This window comes from Myxocyprinus asiaticus, chromosome 9 (assembly GCF_019703515.2).
Source record: "Myxocyprinus asiaticus isolate MX2 ecotype Aquarium Trade chromosome 9, UBuf_Myxa_2, whole genome shotgun sequence".
In the NCBI taxonomy this organism is placed as follows: domain Eukaryota; kingdom Metazoa; phylum Chordata; class Actinopteri; order Cypriniformes; family Catostomidae; genus Myxocyprinus; species Myxocyprinus asiaticus.
Window position 1 is genome coordinate 37185510 of NC_059352.1, and position 20194 is coordinate 37205703.

Here is a 20194-nt window from a genome sequence, read left to right on the forward strand (position 1 = left end):
CAAGATGAGAACATGTTCTTGCATTTAAACAGCTTGATGGAGCGCATATCTGAACGTAGGGATCTCAAGACATGTTCTTCTAAGTTTCAAACTTCGTTTAACTTGACACAGCAACCTAAAAATGGTATGTTTATGTCGCGACGCAGCAGAGATGCTCCAAAAACGTTGACGCGTCCTTAAACAAGCCTTTATAATAAATCTCAGAAACATTGATGAATTCAGTTGCAAAATGGATTGCTGTGAACTTCTAGGCCAATGATAAGCTCATGTTCAATAATATGGAAATACAATATATTGCATTCTAAAGCCACTTTTTGTTTTGTCTTTTTTAATGCTTTACTTGTGTGCCAAAATAATGTAATTCATTTTAATTATTTTAATTATTATTTTTTATAATATATATATTCTCTATAATTATATAACTATTTACAGTTATTTAATCATTATACATTGAATTGTTATTTGAGGGGCTTTTTTAGCAAATATTTATGTATGTGATTAATTTTGATTAATTCTATAAACTAATAGGCATACCATGTGGTTGACAGCCCTAATATATATATATATATTGTTGGTATGTTGTTTTTTCAAATGTCTAGTTCAACCCCCTCTTAAAATATAATAATAATAATAATAATTGATTTTTTTTTATTCTCCAAACTAAAATTCCAGCGTCATCATACATGCTGTAGCTCTTGGGTAAAAAAGACAAGGGTCAATTATAAAGAAGGCATAATGAATGAGTTAAACTGAAAGACTGAACTGTGTTCTTAAGACATGGGTTTTTTATAAAATCTTTTTATAAATTTCAAGGTGGGGCAGGTTGTCACATGAAATTAAAATGCTTTAAATGTATATCATTTATTTATATTTGTTGACCAAAACAATGGTTTGATATTTTTGTACTTAAACTTTTAGGTTTTTACTGTTTCCTGAATTGTTTTGTGTTTCATAATTGCTTTCCTGTTTAAATTCTGCTGAAAAACCTTTGACAGGCTGTTCCATTAGCTGTGACATCTTATCCGATGTAGTGTTACAACATGACTTGCTATTGGGACATGATGTCACAAAACATCAACATGTGTTCAATGAACATTATATTCTTGCGTGGGTAATAAGGGTGGAAATGTTTAGAAGCTTTTTTGTAGCCAAGACAAAGCTATGTGTCTATACAGAAAGTGACTTTCAAAAATAAATCAACCTGAAACAAATACACTGGGGTAAAAAAGTGTGACAACTAGCCCCAGACTCATTTATTTTTTATGACATTTAATTGATGTGTTTTACATAAACCTTTGTTACACTCACCGTTTTATGTTCTTGATGTCCTCCTTTAGCCAAAATATGAGACAAAATCTTCTCCCTCTCTTTCAGTGCCCTCATCCTCTCCCTCACAAAATAATGTGGAATAGGCACCTCAAGATCCTCCTAAAAATAAGATATAAACTATTTTTTAGCTATTACAGCCCTGAATAGAGTAGGTCATACTGTATGTGAAAAAGATTATTTCTGGTGAACCGGTGACCCCAATTAGCATCCACTAAATGCAAAGGAAAACAAGAGGCTTAGCAAGCTAAAATCCACTTTGACATTGAGCACTTAAATCTTGACCAAGCCCAAATCTCTCAAATTCCCTCTAGGCCTACCCCCTACTGAATCTACAACCAGAAGATAACAAAACATTTAACAGTGTATTGTATTCAGTGTTGTTATCTCACTCACAGGTGTCATCTTAAAGTCCTGCAATATGTCATCAAAGTAATGAAACTCTGAATATTCCAGCTCCACCATCTCATTCTTGAGTTCCACCAGTCGTCCCATCACCCCCTCAAGAACCCGGTGAACAGCACGTCTCTTCTGAGGGTGAACAATCTGATCATACACCTCTTCCAGGGCATGGAATATCTTCAGGTAGCGTAAGTAGAAAGTGGCCAGTGTCTGAAAAACCTGAAGGCGGTCCTTTTGAGGATCGAGCTGCATTGTGGGATGCTCATCCTCTAAAAGGTTCTCCAAGGCTCCCTGAGCAGCAGCCCACTTTCGACCATATGAACTGGGTGAAAGAAAGGGATTACATTAATGAGATAATAGTATTTTCCATTTCACTTTCACTTTAAATCTCAGATACTGAAACAGTTATTTTATTCTAGCTTCTGTTCTAGGTTAAAGAGTGTGGATAAAACATATATTATGTGTCTGTCCTTACAGACTGTGCATGGCCTTGTATTTATCCCGGCAGAGAGCCAGGATCATGATGCACGTACTGGGAAGAGATCGGTGTCGCTAGAGCCGCATTTAAATACAATTCAAATGTCTTTGTTTCATTTAGTATCTCTGCATTTAAGTGACAAGGCACGATTACCCGACAAATAAATCACTTGTTTATTTGCACAGTTTAAGCTTGCTTGGGTCTGGCCCTGTTTACTCTCATAAAAATAATAATAATAATAATAATAATAAACAAACAAAAAAATGTATTACGATTTTTCCTAAGTTTAACCTCTAGCCTAAAACTAAACTTAATCATATAAGTCTAACCCCTTACCCAAACCCTAACCATTATTTTAATAGTAAAATCACTGTTGTATACCCCAAAATAAAGAGAAACATCAGGGTTTCGAACAAGAATTCTTAAAATTTTTCCTAAGTTTAACCCCCTAACATAAAACCTAAACCTAACCATAAAGTCTAACTTCTTACCCAAACCCTAAGCCTGACCATCATTTTAATAGGAAAATATCTTTAACAAATCACAGAAGAAAGAAAACATATGGGTTTGGAACGAGTCGAGTGAAGCGTATTACAGGTTATTGTCATTTGTATAGCATAAACAAAAATTTAATGTGTAACAAAGTTTGTTCACAGGCGTTTACTTTCTAAAATAAAGTGCTGGATAGGAGGCTAGCTAAAATGTGCAGCCTAATCTCATGAACACTATGTGATCGTGGCAACATTTTTGCAAAATGAAATTACGTGCTTCATTACACATTTCGCAGCAGTTTCCTAGGGAAATGTCCAGTGGGGGGTACCAAAAGCGAGTAAAACGGTGTTGTAATCAGATAAGGTTTTTAAGGTGAATATTAGATGAAGCTACCACAGAAGCTGATCACATTGGAATACGTATGTAAATGTAGTTGGGTCTGTAATACAAGCAGTAAAATGTATCGCTTTTCAAATGATGCGTTATAGAAAAAGTGTTTCGATATCATAACGTAGAAGTGTGTGAGTAATAGTGTGAAAAATAAGAGTATATAAAGTCATAATCAGCCATTGTAGTCATGTTTTTTGTGAAAGTGAATAAAACACACAGTTGTTATAGCGCCTCTAGTGTTAATTTCACAACAAAACTGTGACAAAACGTGGAACGTGGAACGTAAAAGTTTGCAAAAATGTAGTTATAGTAACATTCATTCTATGAGACTAGGTTGAAAATTTGATGGTTGTATTGTATCGATTTGAAATTCAGTTTGTTGATTGGTTGGTCTCTATGGGATTAAAAGTAGTACCTTTTCGTATAAGCCAAGTCGATATCTTACAATCTCGTACTAAAAATTATGAGTTGTCATGATGAGACTATCTTGATTTATCCATTAAAATACAATGGCAGTCTACCTGTTACTTTCTGAATATTTTGTTTTTATGTTATTATTATTATTTGTTTGGATGCATCTTTATATGAAATTATCCATTTTCAAAATCTTCCATGACCTTGCATGACAACTTGTCTTTGAAATGCAATCAACAGAGACAAGTCTGCAGGAGTACTTGTTAACAGTCCTAATTACACCTGTTGAGAGCACCTGCCCTCTGGGAAAGCTTTTCCAGTCCTCAATTTTAAGACCCTCAGGCCAAAATTAGCACTGCTGTGAATTTATTTAGCACTGACATTGCAACCAATTGTGGAAAACCACAGAACATGCATCAAATTCACCATAGTCAGCATATCAAGCCACATAATGGAAGAATAACTTCTACACTTTTCATTCTGTAAAGATAAATACACATGAAATCCACAGATGTCCTCTGACCTCTTTGTCTCTCCTGCATGTGGGTGCTCCTTTTGTTATTGTTGAAAGAGTTCATGCGAGGGTGAAACCACCTTCTTTTCTTATTCTGATAGGGCCATACAGTATTGTCCCCTCTGGGCATTAGCACTGGCAAGAACTACTCAAATTGTAGGGAAGACAAAATCAAAGGAGGGGACGGGATAGTTAGAGCGGGAGGGGTGGGGCCTGGGGAGGAGCTGTGGGCGGAGGTTAGGTGGTTGTAAAAGAACATTTACAATAAAATAGAAGGGTGCCTCTTAGTCTCATCAATCTTATATATGCCTGCAGACAACAAAGGCAAAAAAGATTTCTGCTGACAGCAATGCTTTATAATGAGATGAGGAAAATTCCCTTGCTAGTGTAGCCTAATTTTTTATTTATTTATTTATTTTTAATTTAACTTAAAAGTACTTAATGAAAAGTTCTGCTTTATTAAACTGATGGTGTAGGGTAACCGCAAATAGCATGCCTCCACCTACACCAAAGCTAATTTGAATGGCTATTGTTTGAGGACAAAAACACTGGTCCTTAGGCTGTATGTTGTCATAGGAACTGCAATACAATGTGGACTTGTATGTGGACTTGTAGCCGGTTGTCCCCAAACTTATGTTTACAGAAAGCACTTTACTTTTTTAAAGAACTGTTGCCTTTTTTCTCTAATTTTAAGATAATACAAAAACGTCAATACTTTACATTAAGGTTATATTCGTTAACATAGTTTAACTACATTAATTAACATGAACTAACAATGAACAATAGGCTTATTTTAACAGCAATTGGTTAATGTTAATGTCAGCATAGTATAGGTTACTGATAAATTGTTCAAATTAAAAGTTGTACGTTAACATTATTTAATGCATTATGCACTAACATGAACAAGCAATGAACAATTGTATTTTATTTATTAACATTAACCAAGAGTAGTAAATGCTTTAAAGTAAACATATATTGTTTATTGTTAGTTGATAATACCTAATGCATTTACCAAATGGAACCTTAATGTAAAGTGTAACCTCAAAAACTATTCTACAGGTCTTGAGTTAACAGTAGTTTAGGGTGTACATGACACACAATTCCACGTTTCTTACACAGATATTAGGCCAACACGGTTTTCGTTCATTATGAAGATTAGAATGGTTTTTGGCATCACATCAACATTCCCGTTTCGCAGTGAGTGCACAAGGTAAAAGGGCAGTTATTACTCACCTGTGCGACATCCTTGGAGTGATTCCACGCGCTTATATATTAGCTTAAATGTATTTCAAAATCAGAGGAAAAACGTATAGTCCAGCAAATATTTTTCCTATAAAAAATGTAAAGCCGCCGCTCTCGGATTAAATGGTTAAACGAGTAAAAGCAAGCATCCATAAAGCATTCAAGCAGTAGGTCTTCATTTGATTTCATTAGTTAAGTATTTCTAATTAGAGTTGGGCTAGTCTCGAGCCGGACAGGCAGCAGCACGCCGCGGTTCGCGCTGCGCTTCTGACAGCTGTCATGGCAACGAGATCAAAGCCTCTTCACTGCGCTGGTAAATAAGACTTGTCTCCTATGCGCGCTGCTGAGAAAGTGTACATCTATGCAATTAGTTTAAAACGGAATACAGTACTCTATCAACTATAAGAAATAATGCGATTCTTAATAGCCCCGAGCAGTCATTTTCATCGTTTTCTTATCATATCCGATAAGCCGCGAGCATATAAAGCCCCTGTTACTAACAAGCGCTTGTTTGGCATCCAGCTGTGCAACGCAACACAATACAAAGCTTGCGTAGCTCAGCTCATTCGGTGTATGAATGCAAATCGACCATTTGTTAACAAAGAAGATTGAAAAATTATTTCTAACGCAGCATGTTTTAAAAGAATAGTTGGCACTTTGGATTTGACTTGTATTCCTCTGCTTGTTTCTCTAGTCTTGGACGTATTGTTTGAATTCAATAGTCAAAGGAAGTGCAGTGTGAAATGTATTTATCAGTGGATGCATTATTAGTCTTTGTCGGCTACCTTCCTGGTGGTCCCACCATGGACAATAGTTTTAAAAGAGTGCTATATGATCCGCCACGATTCCCTTACATACTTGTGCACAGCTAAAGTCTGTTGATTGAAATTTGTTAGGAGTCAGACAATAAAACTGTCAACAATGGGGTTGTCAGAAATTAGTGATATACTTTTAGTTTTGCTTTACAGAAGGCTGTGTTAAACCCCCACAATTATTTTGATCCAAAATAATGTTATTTTGTGAAAGCCTCTCCTTTTCTTTCCATTGTAGTCAGGCATGAAGAATGGACTCCAGTGGAAACTTAATAAGATGGAAAGACTATAACAATCTTTAATTTGGAACATTTCTCAGTTTACCAGACTACACCCCTAACTAAAACCAAATGTGGTTTGGTTGCGGCTGGTTCTCTATGCATGCTTCTCACAAAAAGACCTGATGGTTTCCATCCTGAATGGCTAGTCTCTTCAAACATACAGACCACTGATCAATCAATTGTTCATTGCTATTCAACAGAGTCGTGTTAAGTTGACTTAATGTGGGAACTGTTATGCTGGAAAATTCTGGCACGTGTTCCTTCATTAAATGTGTATTTCCTGGTTTCGGGGGTAGAATGGATCCACAAATTGTGTGTATTGTTCATGTTCAGGCAGGTGTTTCATACAGTGCGTTCACATAAGCACCCTGGCCCATCTCTGTAAAAATTATTCATGCAATCATAAAATAATGCTGGCAAAGACTTCGCCCAAATATTTTGGTTACAGTTGCATCCAGCTGGCTTATCTCTTTACCATCGGCACTCTCACATTGCTTGAGGAAGTCTAAAAATGTTTTGCAGTTGGACCAATCCACCTCTCTTAGTGGTTCTTTCACTATACAATCAAATCCATCAATACCTCTTCACAATTCATCTCGTCAAAATCCCGTTGATATTGTTGCCTGCTGTGTTTAACTTTTGTTTCCACGTAATTTCAATTTGCCACATACAATAGGCACTGGCCCTTTGCCAGAACATAAAATAAAAACAGAGGCCAGCTGAAGACTAAGAACAGGTGAGCTTCCTTGTGTCTAAACTAAGCCTATGCTTGGAAGTCTTTGAAGTATTGCCAAGAGGATGCATAGAGAAAGAAACAGTCTTGGGACGGAAAAATAACAAAACAAAATTCACCTGCTAACACTTACAGAACATACTGTAAGCCCCCTTGTGCAGCCTGATTATCTTCAATATTCTTAATTTTTATGAAAAGCATTCACTAAAGCAGCACTGTAGATCTAATTTATATGGTTGACAGTGAATAATACATAATTAACGGTAATACTTTATAACTTTTATTTGCCTATATTAACGTATTATGTCATTAATAAACATTATCTTTAATGCTTAAGAGTTCATGTAACCTACATTCAGATATGAATATGAAAGTATGAATGAAACTGTTTGAATGTAGGCTACATCAATGTAATAATCAAAATAATGTTTGTTAATGTTATTATAAAAGTTATTATAAAATGTAAACCTTAATTAACAAAGAAAAATGATGGAAGGCCAGATGGCATAGAAGGCTTCAAAGAAGATCCGGAATGTGTACGTTTAGCATAGCAGCCTATATGTGAAACTGTAAGGACTTCCAAATCCTTAATGAAAGTTTCGTATGTTTGTGCTGCTTTGATTCCTCTGAACAACTCTCGTGCTTAAACGAGCAAAAATGCTTATTCTGAGATTCGAATCGCCGTTTTGTTTATATCGCTATTTAAAAAAGGGAGTTGAAATCCGTAGTGTCGCACATCCGCCGTCCACATTGTTTTTGGACAGAAACTTCGGTGATTCACTTTTCCGATCGGCCTCGGGAGGCGTTACTAGCAGCACTATATCAGCAAGTGCAGTCAGAGCGCAGAGGGACAATCCAGCCATTCTCTTTGGGAGATCAATCTTTGCGGATAAATACAAAACTTTGACATTCTCTCCAAGCATCAGAATACAACCGGGTGCATTTAAAAGCCAAGGAGCACCAAAGCGTACAACAAGGATTGTAAGTTTATTTTTAAGTTGAAAGTTTATTGTTTGTTTTCCGATTTTAAATGCAGCGGTTTCAAACTCGCATCGGACTACTTAGTGACACTTATCCCAACCCTATGATATGAAGATATCAGTTTTAAATGGTTTAAATGTAAAAGTCCGACACTCTCAGTTAGTGCTGTGGATTAACCCTGTACCATTCTGCGGATTGTCCCTTTTAATTCCAATAATAACATGTTTTTTTTACGTCAACTACAAATTAATGTACTTTTACATTATAGAACGATTTTTAATGCAGGCTATATGTACTTCTTTGTGCATTCTGTATGAACAGGGACAAGTAAAGTAACTCGGTAACACTTAACAAGGTTCCATTTGTTAACATTAGTTAATGCATTAGGTATCATGAACTAACAATGAACAATATATCTATCTATCTATCTATCTATCTATCTATATATATATATATATATATATATATATATATATATATATATATTTATATATTACAGCATTTATTAATCTTAGTTAATAAAATACAATTGTCCATTGTTGGTTCATGTTAGTTCATAGTGCATTAACTAATGTTAACATATACAACTTTTAATTTAAAAAATGTGTTAGGTCTACTATATGTTTAAATTAACATTAACCAAGATTAATGAATGCTGTAAAAGTATGTTCATTGTTAGTTCATATTAACTAATGTAATGAACCTTATTGTAATGTGTTACCAGTAACTATTTGTTTTAGTCTTTTTCGAGCTTCTGTCGGTCTACGATTTTGCATTTCAAGGCAATTCATGTGAATCAGTTCTTGTAAATAATGGGGTTTGTTGTCTACAGTATAAAGAAACAGCTTTGAGATTCTGTTAGTTCTTTTTTTTTTTTTTTTGCTTTAGAATTTCACAGTCATTAGAACAAGTAGAGGTTTTAATGAGCAGTCTTCACCTTTTTAATTGAAACACTTCTCTGTAAATATTTTCTTGTCCTAGGCAACTAGCATGACTTTGTGAACTAGCATACAATTGATTTTTTGTTCTACTCTTTATTCAATTTGCACTTTATTTTAATAACATCATGTGGGATTCATTTATTGACGTTAAATCCTTGGTATGATACCAGTGCACATCCTTTAAGTTTACTTTCACAGATCTGTTTACTTTCAGGGGATATGTTTTGTTTCCATTTTTCTTCTTCACAATCATGTTTGCAGTGAAGATTTCATGCTTTAACTGTTGAAAAACCCTTTGGAGTGAAACAATGCTGAGTTTCAGAGGACTTTGAGACTTCAAGTGAGAGAGACAGAGAGAGAGGAGACAGGGTGGAGGGGGGTGGGGGGTGGTAGGCGGTAGGCGAACTACACGGAGAGTCGCTGTGTCCACACAGCAAACTTCAAGTATGCTTTCTGCCTGGAGCTGTGAAATCAGGTGACAGAGCCACTGTGTGTATCTAATAGACCAGCACATTTTATTGCACCTGATTTTTTTCACTTGCATCTGGTGAATCAGGTCAGAGGTTTACGCTGCCCTCTTTGTCTCCCTATTCTAATGGCAGTCCGAGTGGTAAGCTGTAAAATCTGTCCAGCTTTGTCTTTGTTTTTGATGGGACACAACTAGCTTCATCTTGCAGTAACCAAGGATCACAGGATGCATTAAGAGCAGCTGTGTCTCCTCTCATGTTGCCTTTAATGATATTAAGGTTAGGTGCTAAAAGTGTTCTTGGGTCAAAACAGCTGGTTGATGTGGAATGAAAATAAACAAGCCTGAACAGAATCTATCAGTTGATGGTTCTTTAGCAAAACAACAAAGGCCTACAGTTGTATTTTTTTTCACACTTCACGCCAAGCCAATTGTAAACTGGTATTTTGTTTAAAACTTCCATGTTTACTTTGAAAATGATTGTGTTTATCATTTGTGCTTCACTGCACAGGTTTTAGTTACAGATTTACAATAATACTTGAATGTGCCTGTGTTTTATGCACACCAGACTGGGGGTTGAATATCTGTTAACGATCAAGATTCTGTGATTAGAAATGTGTGTGCATCTGTGTTTGAGAATGTTCTTTTCAGCCTCTGTCAGTTCAAAGCCTTGCATCCCGTCATCAAGCTGAGCATATCATTTTGAGAAAAGAACCTTTCACCCCTCTGAGTCACAGAGGGAGCATCAGCTGCCCTCTCTCCCTTCTGTCTATGACCTGTCTCAGTCCTAACTGGCATCAGCCTCTCTCTGATGCCTCTTGAAGCGTTACACTCTGCTCTCTATCACTGAACTCCCTTGCGTGGCTGATTTTTTTTGAATAGCCAAAACGCCTCCCATTTGTCATGCATATCTGGTTAGCTTTTCACTTGGTCACAGCATGATAACAGAGGTCTGCCAACAAGCTTTTGCTCAACCATCTGAGTTTTACTGCCAGGCATTTAGTCCTTATGTACAGCAAAGTGGTACAACACAGCCTTTAGATCACTGAAGCACTATTGATTTTGCTTTGGTGGATTTAGTTTGTTAATGTTAATGGAGGCATACAACAGAATGGAGACCAAAACGTTCTGAGTTAGGACTAGGTAAAAATAAAATTTTTCATCGAAATAAATCAATCACATATGCGACCACATTTTCAAGCTCTGTGTCTAAAAATGTCTGTGATTAGCCACTGGCTGGTACATTTTCTGATTTCACTCGCCAGTGATTGAGTAGTATAGTGGCAAATAAGTTTAGCAATGAGATCCTTTCACTGAATGTTGAGAGTAAAAGTTTGGTTAGACTCGTTCCGTTTAATATGTGTCCAAAGATGAGATCCACACAATCCTTCGTCATTGAATAATGTCTCTTACATTTACATTTAGTAATTTAGCAAGCTTGTTTAATACCCTTTCTGTTCTTAACAGTCACTTACTTAACAATCAATACAACTAAAAATGAAACATTAAATTCTAATCACACAATTTTTTTTATTAATGTACAAAGTTAGAAGAACCCTTGTTTTATTAACAACATTAACTGGCAGAGAGAGAGAATGTCTTAGCAAAATGTAGGCAAAATGGACATTATATATACTCAAAGTAATCCAATTGGAATCAAATCGAATTGGGAAATCTATATAAATACTAGGGCAGTCTTTTTTTCATATCGTATGACATCAATATTTATCATGATATACATTTCATACCATTAAGGAAGAATGAATGTAAACATAACTTGTTTGTTTACATGTAAACCCCAGAGGGTAAGCTACCTTTAAAGAATACTCAGTTTAGGATTTAATCCTACATAAGGTGTGTGTGACCTCTTTTTGATGAAATTTCGCCAATGTCATCATCATTAGCTGACATTTAACTCCACTGAAAAGACTTTGTGAAGCTCCACACTCCAGCTCAGTAGGTGGTGGTAATGCGCCATTAGCTGGATTGCTAACCGCCAATAAACATCCAAAGAAGAAGAAACATTTTCTTGCCTGTGACAGCTCTATGAATCATGAAAAAACGTTTAACTAATAGTAGATAAATAAAATAAACGGCAATGGTTTTGATGTCAAAGTGGCTGTTGTGTTCAGTCGATAGCGGTATTGCATTGTCAGTGCTGTTTTGTTCGGAATACAATGACACCATGTTAGCCGGATAGCTAGCTAGCGGCTACCGAGCCTCATTACCAGTTTCCATGATAGCAGGGCTATGTAGCTGGTAGCCTGCTTATACTTCCCAACATCCTGATTTCATGACTGTGATTCAGTTAGCTAGTTGTGTAACTTTGCTGAACTGGGCGAGTTTTAGTAGTGAGACGTACCTGATCCGATCGTCTAGATTTAGAACATAGGCTACATATTGAAAATGACTCCAAAGTTTATAATCGAGATCGAAAATAATTTTTTTCCCGATAAATATCAATATTGTTTTTCACCCAGCCTTAATCAGTACCCATCCCTAGTTCTGAACAATAAACCAAGAAGTAGAATTAACTCTGATCCTGATTCTTCTGATTCTAATTCAAGTTCTGTCCACACTGACAATAATTCTGAGTGGATGTTTAGTTGCGTTCACCTTGTCTCGGAATTACTGCAATTACGAGATGGCAAATAAAAGATTCTACTCGGAGCTGTTCACGTCCTCAGACTTCGAAAGTATATGTTCCTATGGCGACACTCATAACATCAAAACGGCTTTGTTATGGATAACAGCACAGAATTTATCACTATATTAGTTCATTAATTCACCTCTATATGATCTTGCAAAGTCCTTAACAACAAAGCAAGTGCTCCAGGTAACAATGGCAAAATAAAATAAAATAATATATATATCAAACTGTAATGTGTCTTACTATTTCCTTTAACTGTTGAGGCCGCTGCCATATTGATTGTTTTTTAAATTATGTCATGACTGTCAGGTCGGAACTTTCATAGAATTCAGAGTTTACAACTTGTAATTACGAGTTATACAAAGACATGAATCTTGCAATCGCCGTAATTCCGACATGACGTGACTACACCATCTTTGCAGTCTTCAAAGGGTATGTGTTCTCTCACACACTAGATGAATTGTTGTCAGATGGATCAGGCTCTGATATTTAGTTCCTGGTGATTCTCATCTTTGATCTTTTGGCAGTGATGGTCCGAATTTGTTCCCCATAGATTAAGAGCAACTTAGTAGCCCTGGGAAAAAAACCCATGCACTGCACTTTTCAGGGGGGAAAATCCTCTTAAACAGCACAAGGTCCTGTCCTTTGACACAGAACCCTGGTGTGTTTGAGATGTTTCAGATTATGTGTGTTTTATAAATAAACTTTCTTTGTTATACATTTTTCTGTTCTCTGAGTTTAATGGGTCTCTGTATGTTTTCAGGTCACTGCCGTGTTGTCACGATTGTGGCAATAACAAAAAATGGCCAAGATGAGTGTGAACATGAATGACTTTAATGACATTTTGGACGCACTGGGTGAACTGAACTTCTCGACTCTGGATGATAATGTGTCCCATGTGGTTGGTGAGGTGTGTCACAGCGTCTTCAGCCAAAGAGCCTTGCTCTATGCTCTCTCCGTTCTCTACATTTTCCTCTTCATCATCGGCCTTGCTGCTAATGCTCTAGTGGTGTGGGTGAATGTGCGAGCTGAGAGGAACCGTTACGAGACTCATTTGTATATCCTCAACCTAGCCATCGCCGATCTCTGTGTAGTGGCCACTCTTCCGGTCTCCATTAGTTCTCTTCTTCATCTCGGCCACTGGCCCTTTGGTGATGCCATGTGCAAAATCACACACCTGATCTTCAGCGTGAACCTCTTCAGCAGTATCTTCTTCCTCACGTGTATGAGTGTGGACCGCTACCTGTCCGTGACTTTTTTTGGAGATGGCCCCAGCCAGAGGAAGAGAAGGACCAGGCAGTTAATCTGTGTGGGCGTTTGGCTGCTGGCACTGATCGCTGCCCTGCCTGAAACGTCCTTCCTCCAGGCCGTGAAATCCAGCCATTCCGACAGCACCGTATGTAAGCCTGTGTACCCTGTGGACAGCATGAAGGAGTGGATGGTGGGCATCCAAATGAGCTTCATTATGCTTGGCTTTGCCATCCCCTTCCCTGTCATCACTGTGTTTTACGTCCTCCTGGCTGGTACCATCCAACCCTCAGTTGACCAGGAACGTCGAATCAGCCGTCACCTAATTTTTACCTACATTGTAGTGTTCCTAGTGTGTTGGCTGCCCTACCATGGAGCCCTACTGCTAGACACTCTAGCCCTGCTCAACATGCTGCCCTTTAACTGCACACTGGAAAACATACTCTATGCAGCACTGCATCTCAGCCAGTGGTTCTCTCTCCTTCACTGCTGTGTGAATCCCATCATCTACAACTTCATCAACAAGAACTACCGCTATGACCTCATGAAAGCCTTCATCTTCAAGTACTCAACCAAAACTGGCCTCGCTAGGCTTATCGATGCTTCACACATGTCTGAGACAGAATACTCTGCTGTGGAAAGCCAGGGGCCATTATGAAACTTCCAAGATGGTGTTGATTAACACCCTCCATATAAAGCTCAGAAATGAACAGGGAACAATCACAGAGAAATATAAAACTCTCTAAACATTTTGCTCTTGGGATATAGCAAAATTTTGTATTTTGTAAAATAATGGAACAGCAGAACTTTTTATACATACAGTTTGAGCTGCTTTATAAACAGTGAAATGTTTATGCCTTTGTAAATTGCAGTGGCAGTTATAGTCGTATTGAGAAAGCACTTGTACTGATTTGATATGAACGCATAGCTTGATTTAACTGTAGTTGGTAAAAAAGATCCATTCCGGTTCCAAAGCCATGAGAAGCCAAGAAAAACTCACAACCCTCTCTCCACTTATCTGTGTTTTTCCTCCATCATCCATCAAGGCTTAAACATGTGTAGAGTGAAGGTCACGGTTTCATACAGAAAGGGAAGGTGTGGTGAAAGGGAAGGTTATATCGAAAACCCAAACGATTGAGAGTGGGGTGAAACAGGTCCAAATCAAGATTTGGTATGGATTTATGATGTATGCTATGCTTGTTGTGTAATATATATATATATATATATATATATATATATATATGTTTATTTTCAAAGAAGTTGTGCATTCATAAATAATGCTAGCAGTATTTGTACATGTCTTGTAAATATAATATTTATATACTCATTACTGTGTACGGAATTTTTAAGTATTGTCTGAAATATAAAACTGTTGCAGTTTATTGCAGTAAAAATTTTATCGTTTATGTAATTGTCTTGGTGATGTTTGTTTGATTGTTGATGATTACAGATTTACCCATAAACACAGAGTTTTGAACAATTACACACACACAAAAAAATGAATTTTTTTGCTTGTTCAATTTACTTAATTAAAATGGATTAAAGCAACACAATTCTAGAACATTTTGTCACAACTTGATTTCATTGCATCCTATCCATTTAAATTTGTAAAATGGAAGTTGGGACTACATGAAAACTGGTGGTAATGTAGCACTGATGAAACTGGGCAGGGGATTTCCATTTCCCAGCATGCTTTGCATGGGACTCGATAGAGAGAGAGTAAATGTTAAAGTTACGTGTATTTTTTATGTGTTTTTGTGCAAAATGAATATAAAGGGGGATTGTTAGTGTTTAATGTCTTGTAATGTTGAGATTTAGAAGAGTTTCTGTTATGTTGGAGTTTTAGGGGTTATCATTATGGTGAAGAGTGCGGCTTGAGCTAACACTCAGGACCGGTAGATGTTTGGGGGGTTAATCTATACCAACTGCTCCGGGAGCTTCATTTTCTCTGCTTCTCCTTTGTAGTTCTGAAGAAGTTCCAGATGTTTATAATGGAAATGTTTCAAAGATACCCTCTTTTGCCTTGTGACTGAGATGGGATTATTACTGTTCTCACCCAATTGTAAAGTCCTTAGAAAATAACAAGGCCCATTCTCTCCTGTAAAGAAAATTATATGATGCACTGAATCATGATTTGCACAAACACAAATGTTTTTGTATGCAAAGTAATAAGACTTGGGAATCCCCAGCAATCAAAAGAAATAGCACACTAAATTACAAGAAAAGACAGCGACCTGTTTACTATGTGTTTCAGTCTGTGATTTGACACTGTTACTTACAGTACATTGAAGAAATTTCTTGTTGCTACTGAGCTAGTATTTAATATTTTTAACAATGTCTGGGCCTGTCTGTCCTTAAAGGAATAGTTCATCCAAAAATGAAAATTCTCTCATCATTTACTCATCCTCATACCATCCCAGATGTATATGACTTTCTTTCTTCTGCAGAACACAAATTAAGATTTTTAGAAGAATATTTTTGCTCTGTAGGTCCATACAGTGCAAGTGAATGGGTGCCAAAATTTGGACAATCCAAAAAGCAGGTAAAGGCAGCATAAAAGTAATCCATCAGACTCCAGTGGTTAAATCCATATCCTAAGAAGTGATATGATAGGTGTGGGTGAGAAACAGATAAATATTTAAGTTAATTTTTGCTAGAAATTCTTCTCCCTGCCCAGTAGGAGGCATATGCATGAAGAATGTGAATAACTAAAAACATAAGAAGAACGTGAAAGTTAAAGTGGAGATTGACTGAGCAGGGAGGAGAATGTATAGTAAAAATTGATTAAAATATTGATCTGTTTCTTACCCACTCCTATCAAATCACTTCTGAAGACACTGATTTAACCACTGGAGTCATATGGATGTACTTTTACGCTGAGCTATTTGATTTTTGGTGCTTCAAAAGTTTGACACCCATTCACTTGCATTGTATGGACCAGAAGAGCAGATAAATTCTTCTAAAAATCTAAATTTGTGGTCTGCTATAGAAAGAAAGTCATACACATCCGGAATAGAATAAGGGTGAGTAAATGCTGAAATAATTTTCATTTTTGGGTAATCTGCTCCTTTAAAGCCCTGACACATTTCAGATGCTAAAACCCACACCGCCCACATCACTTACAGCAGGAACATTTAAAGCACTAATATATTCTAGCGAAACTGAAGAAAGTGTGTGTGACATCATTTCAAACTAAATCTGGCCAAAAAGAAGGTGTTTTTGAATTCGTTGCAATGGTTCAAAACCGCCAGCACAAACTTTCATTAAAACGTCGTACCAGCTGTCAAACACCTCACTGCCATTAGTCCACGTCATCGGTGGGCATGACTCGGTGCTTCACCTACTTTAACGGAAAAAACTTTTCTGGTTAATTTTTTCACTCTGTTCATGTTAGAATGAACACACTGAAGTGTAGAGTTGGTGCAAACATAACCACAACTGCACGGTCGTTTACGTAAAGACATTTTCCAAGACCATGTCACGTGATGTCTTTTATAGATTAAAGGTGCTATATGTAAGATTGACAACAAGCATTTGAAATGGGTACTGCAGTCCAAATTCTAAATATTGGAGAGTTGTCTGCCCCGCCCCAGACTCGACATGCGGGTTGCCATAATGTTGACATGCAAATTAGCCAACGCAGCATCCATTTTAAAGGATTTCTGGTCTTTAAGCTGTCTCCATCTTCCAAAGGCATCTCCAATATTTATCCTTGTTTTACTACGCCTCTGGTCATGGTAGTTTTTAGATGGATGGCGAGGCTTTTTATGTCGGGTGGAATCTGTTATCTATGATCCTGTTTGTTTGCTGGCTTCCATTGCTGCAGCACGCAGTATTGTTTGCCTGCAAATTTGTTCAAATCTGGCAACCCAGCAGTGTCGAAATACTATTGGTGAGTGGGCAGTGGGTAGGATCACATAAACAGAAATTCCAGCACGGAACGGAAACTTCAAAATAGAATATACTGGCTATAGCATTGTTATCGAAGAAGACAGTATTTCAACTTAGCATGTTTCCTAATTCTCTAATGATACTATATTATGGTCATTTTATGATTTAGTACAGTAAAAATATTACATATAGCACATTTAAGTCTACAAATGTCTATAAAATACAATACCAGAGGGTAAACGGTACATTTTATAGCCGTGTATAGCATTAGCACCATGAATGCAGAATGTAAACATTACAAATTACACATATTCTAATAGGGCTGTGTTGATACAATCAAATATCGATATATTGCGATACTTTTTCTCATGATATTGTATCGATACTTTAGATCCATGTATCAATATTTATATTCAGCTATTTGTGTACTCATATCATGTAAACACACAACAAAGTTGGCACACTGTTACTTCCAAATCAATTTATTGAGCTCACCAACAGAGAAATCTTGATGTTTCAAGTTACATGCTCTTCATCAAACATCAGTATATAAATGGAATTGAAAATGGAATTGATTTGTAATCGAGTCAAATTATGATATCGTGATGTATCGCAATATATCGAATCGTGACTTGTGTATTGCAATACGTATCGTGAGGTGTCAGGCGATACCCAGCCCTATTATCTAATGAATATATATTACTTTAAATCATCACCAAACAGTTAAAACAAATTATTTTATTGATCTCATGTAGATTATATTAATAGAATGAGGCATGTAGTAATTGATAACACATTTTCATGTTACATTGGTTAATATTTTTCATAAAGCCTGTTGACAGCATGCATCTTATATTTAAATCCTCCACTAAAGACCAGCCCTAGTGGTGTGAGCCGTGTTTGAATGTTTGCAAACAATGTACAGGGCCTGGCATTCTCCAGGTCACACCTACTGATAACATGGACCAATGACAGTAATAAGGTGTTTAGCAGCCAGTACAATGTTTTCCTGACAGTTTGCGCTGGCGAGCTGTTTCAAACCACCAAAACAAACTCAAAAATTCCTTTGTTTTGGCCAGAATGTTTTCTTAATTATGTCACACCCATTCGTTCTTCGATTTTGTATGAAATATGCTGGGGCCTTACCATTACTCAGCTGTTTCGACCTTCTTTTTAACTCTATATTGGAGCCTTTAGCATGGCTAAAGAGGATTTTACCAACAGTTAGCACAAAAATAATATCTCAGAATAGAATTCCAATAAGGCAGATCTAAATGTTACAGCAGCTTTTTTTCTCATCCTTCTCAAAGACAGTGATCCGAACACATGTAATGTCTGAAAGGATGAATAATGAGAGAGAGGAGAGAGGAATTGTGTGTATGAATGGTTGAAAGTGCTGTTACATTAAACTTCACAATAAACCAAATGCCCCTTCTTGGCATCTTCATTGGGACTGGACTTTTATTAGAAAGATTTCAGCTGTTAGGAGAATGCATCGTCTAACTGTCTAACCTGATCTGTCTAACGGGTGTCTAACCTGATTAACATTTATCTTTAGCAGATCCTCTGTCTTCTTCACTGGGGTCTTTTTCTGTCAAACTCAGTTTCACTGTGTGAGGAGTCCAGTTTCTGCTGAGTGATACAGGAGAACGCCACACCCTAAGGTCAAACTAATTGAGAATGTGTATATGTGTGTGTCAATAGAGTGATTTATCTCCTGGGCTTATTCCATGGGCTCCTCTTAATCTGAGAAATATTGCAATGATAACACTGTGCCAGAGATAATGGCACAGGTAAGACAGAAAATGATACAGAGAGCCCTGAGAATCACACAGTACTTGCTTTTGGTGGATCAGTTTACAGGTTGAGAGAAAGTGAGGACTGAATGGTCACTAACACTCTGAGGTCATTAATACGTCCTGCTGGGAACCACCCTGTGAGAGAAGCTAATGGGCCATTTAACCACTGCACTGTGTTTGGCCTGTAACGCCACACTAACTCTCACTTCATTTCTGTTATTTGGTAATGAGACCACAGTTTAAATTCACATGTTTTGTGTGCGGGCTGAGCTCTTGCTGATTGGGTCGATCAAAGTTGAGAGAATTGGAGAGATGAAGAGGACAGCTGAATCTGGAAGGATGTGGGTATAAGTGGATGAAGAGGTCCTCATTTATTTTCTTAAGAGTGTCCTTGCTGAAATGAGAGGGGTTGTTTTGGCAGAAGGCAAGATTTATTACAAAGAATTATTTTTACAAAAGCACACATCTTTTGCTAGGCACAGACAGACTTACAGCAACACGAGGAGATGACACAATTTCCTTTCTTTGGTTATTTTTTTACAAAATTTGCATGTAACCGTAGTATTAGTTGCTAATAAGTTTCACTCTGTTTAGAAATAAGTGTGGAAGTTACACTGAACATCAGAGAGTAAAAGAAAGATATGAAATGACATAAAGGGACTCTATTTCCCCTCTTGGCTGCTTTATTTAAGTAGCGGAAGTGAAAACAAATGAGAGTAATTTCTCTTCCCCAACAGTTTTAACCTCTGATACAATAATAACTCTCTGCTACATTGATGGATTTCACCACTAAAAAAACATTGGTGCCTTGAAAATGTCAATTTCAGTAAGATTTGTAGAAAACTACTGACTTCTGAATGTTGATCTAAGAATTCCTTTACACTTCCAACGATTATGTGCACCAACAAGCTTGGTCATGATTCCGACACACTGTCTGAAGCACTTGGATAATCTAATTTCTAAAAACATAATAACAATAAAAAGTGACCAAGCTACTTAACTGCAACAAAAACATAAGACTTGTTTAATTACACCACAATTGTGTGCTTAACCATTTCCTGTGAATTAATGAACATTCACAAGGCCAATGAATATAAAGCTTAACTTTGAGTTCTGAGACTAGTCCTCTAAGTA

At 36.9% G+C, this 20194-nt stretch overlaps 2 protein-coding genes across 2 annotated transcripts in view; one reads left to right on the forward strand and one right to left on the reverse strand.

Annotated features, from left to right (window-relative positions):
• iqca1 (IQ motif containing with AAA domain 1) overlaps nt 1–5366 on the reverse strand; it is an 85015-nt gene extending 79649 nt beyond the window's left edge. The window contains exons 1-3 of the mRNA XM_051706001.1: nt 5250–5366; nt 1723–2050; nt 1309–1428 (exon numbers count right to left, since the gene is read on the reverse strand). Coding sequence (XP_051561961.1) covers nt 1309–1428; nt 1723–2050; nt 5250–5260 — 459 coding nt within the window. The 5' untranslated portion in view covers nt 5261–5366. The remainder of the gene's footprint in view (nt 1–1308; nt 1429–1722; nt 2051–5249) is intronic.
• A 2559-nt stretch (nt 5367–7925) lies between these two features.
• On the forward strand, nt 7926–14901 carry LOC127445739 (atypical chemokine receptor 3-like). Its single transcript, XM_051706004.1, has 2 exons — nt 7926–8065; nt 12886–14901. Exon 2 carries the CDS (start codon nt 12925–12927, stop codon nt 14026–14028), a length of 1104 nt encoding a protein of 367 aa, XP_051561964.1. The 5' UTR covers nt 7926–8065; nt 12886–12924; the 3' UTR covers nt 14029–14901.
• Nucleotides 14902–20194: the final 5293 nt, after the last annotated feature.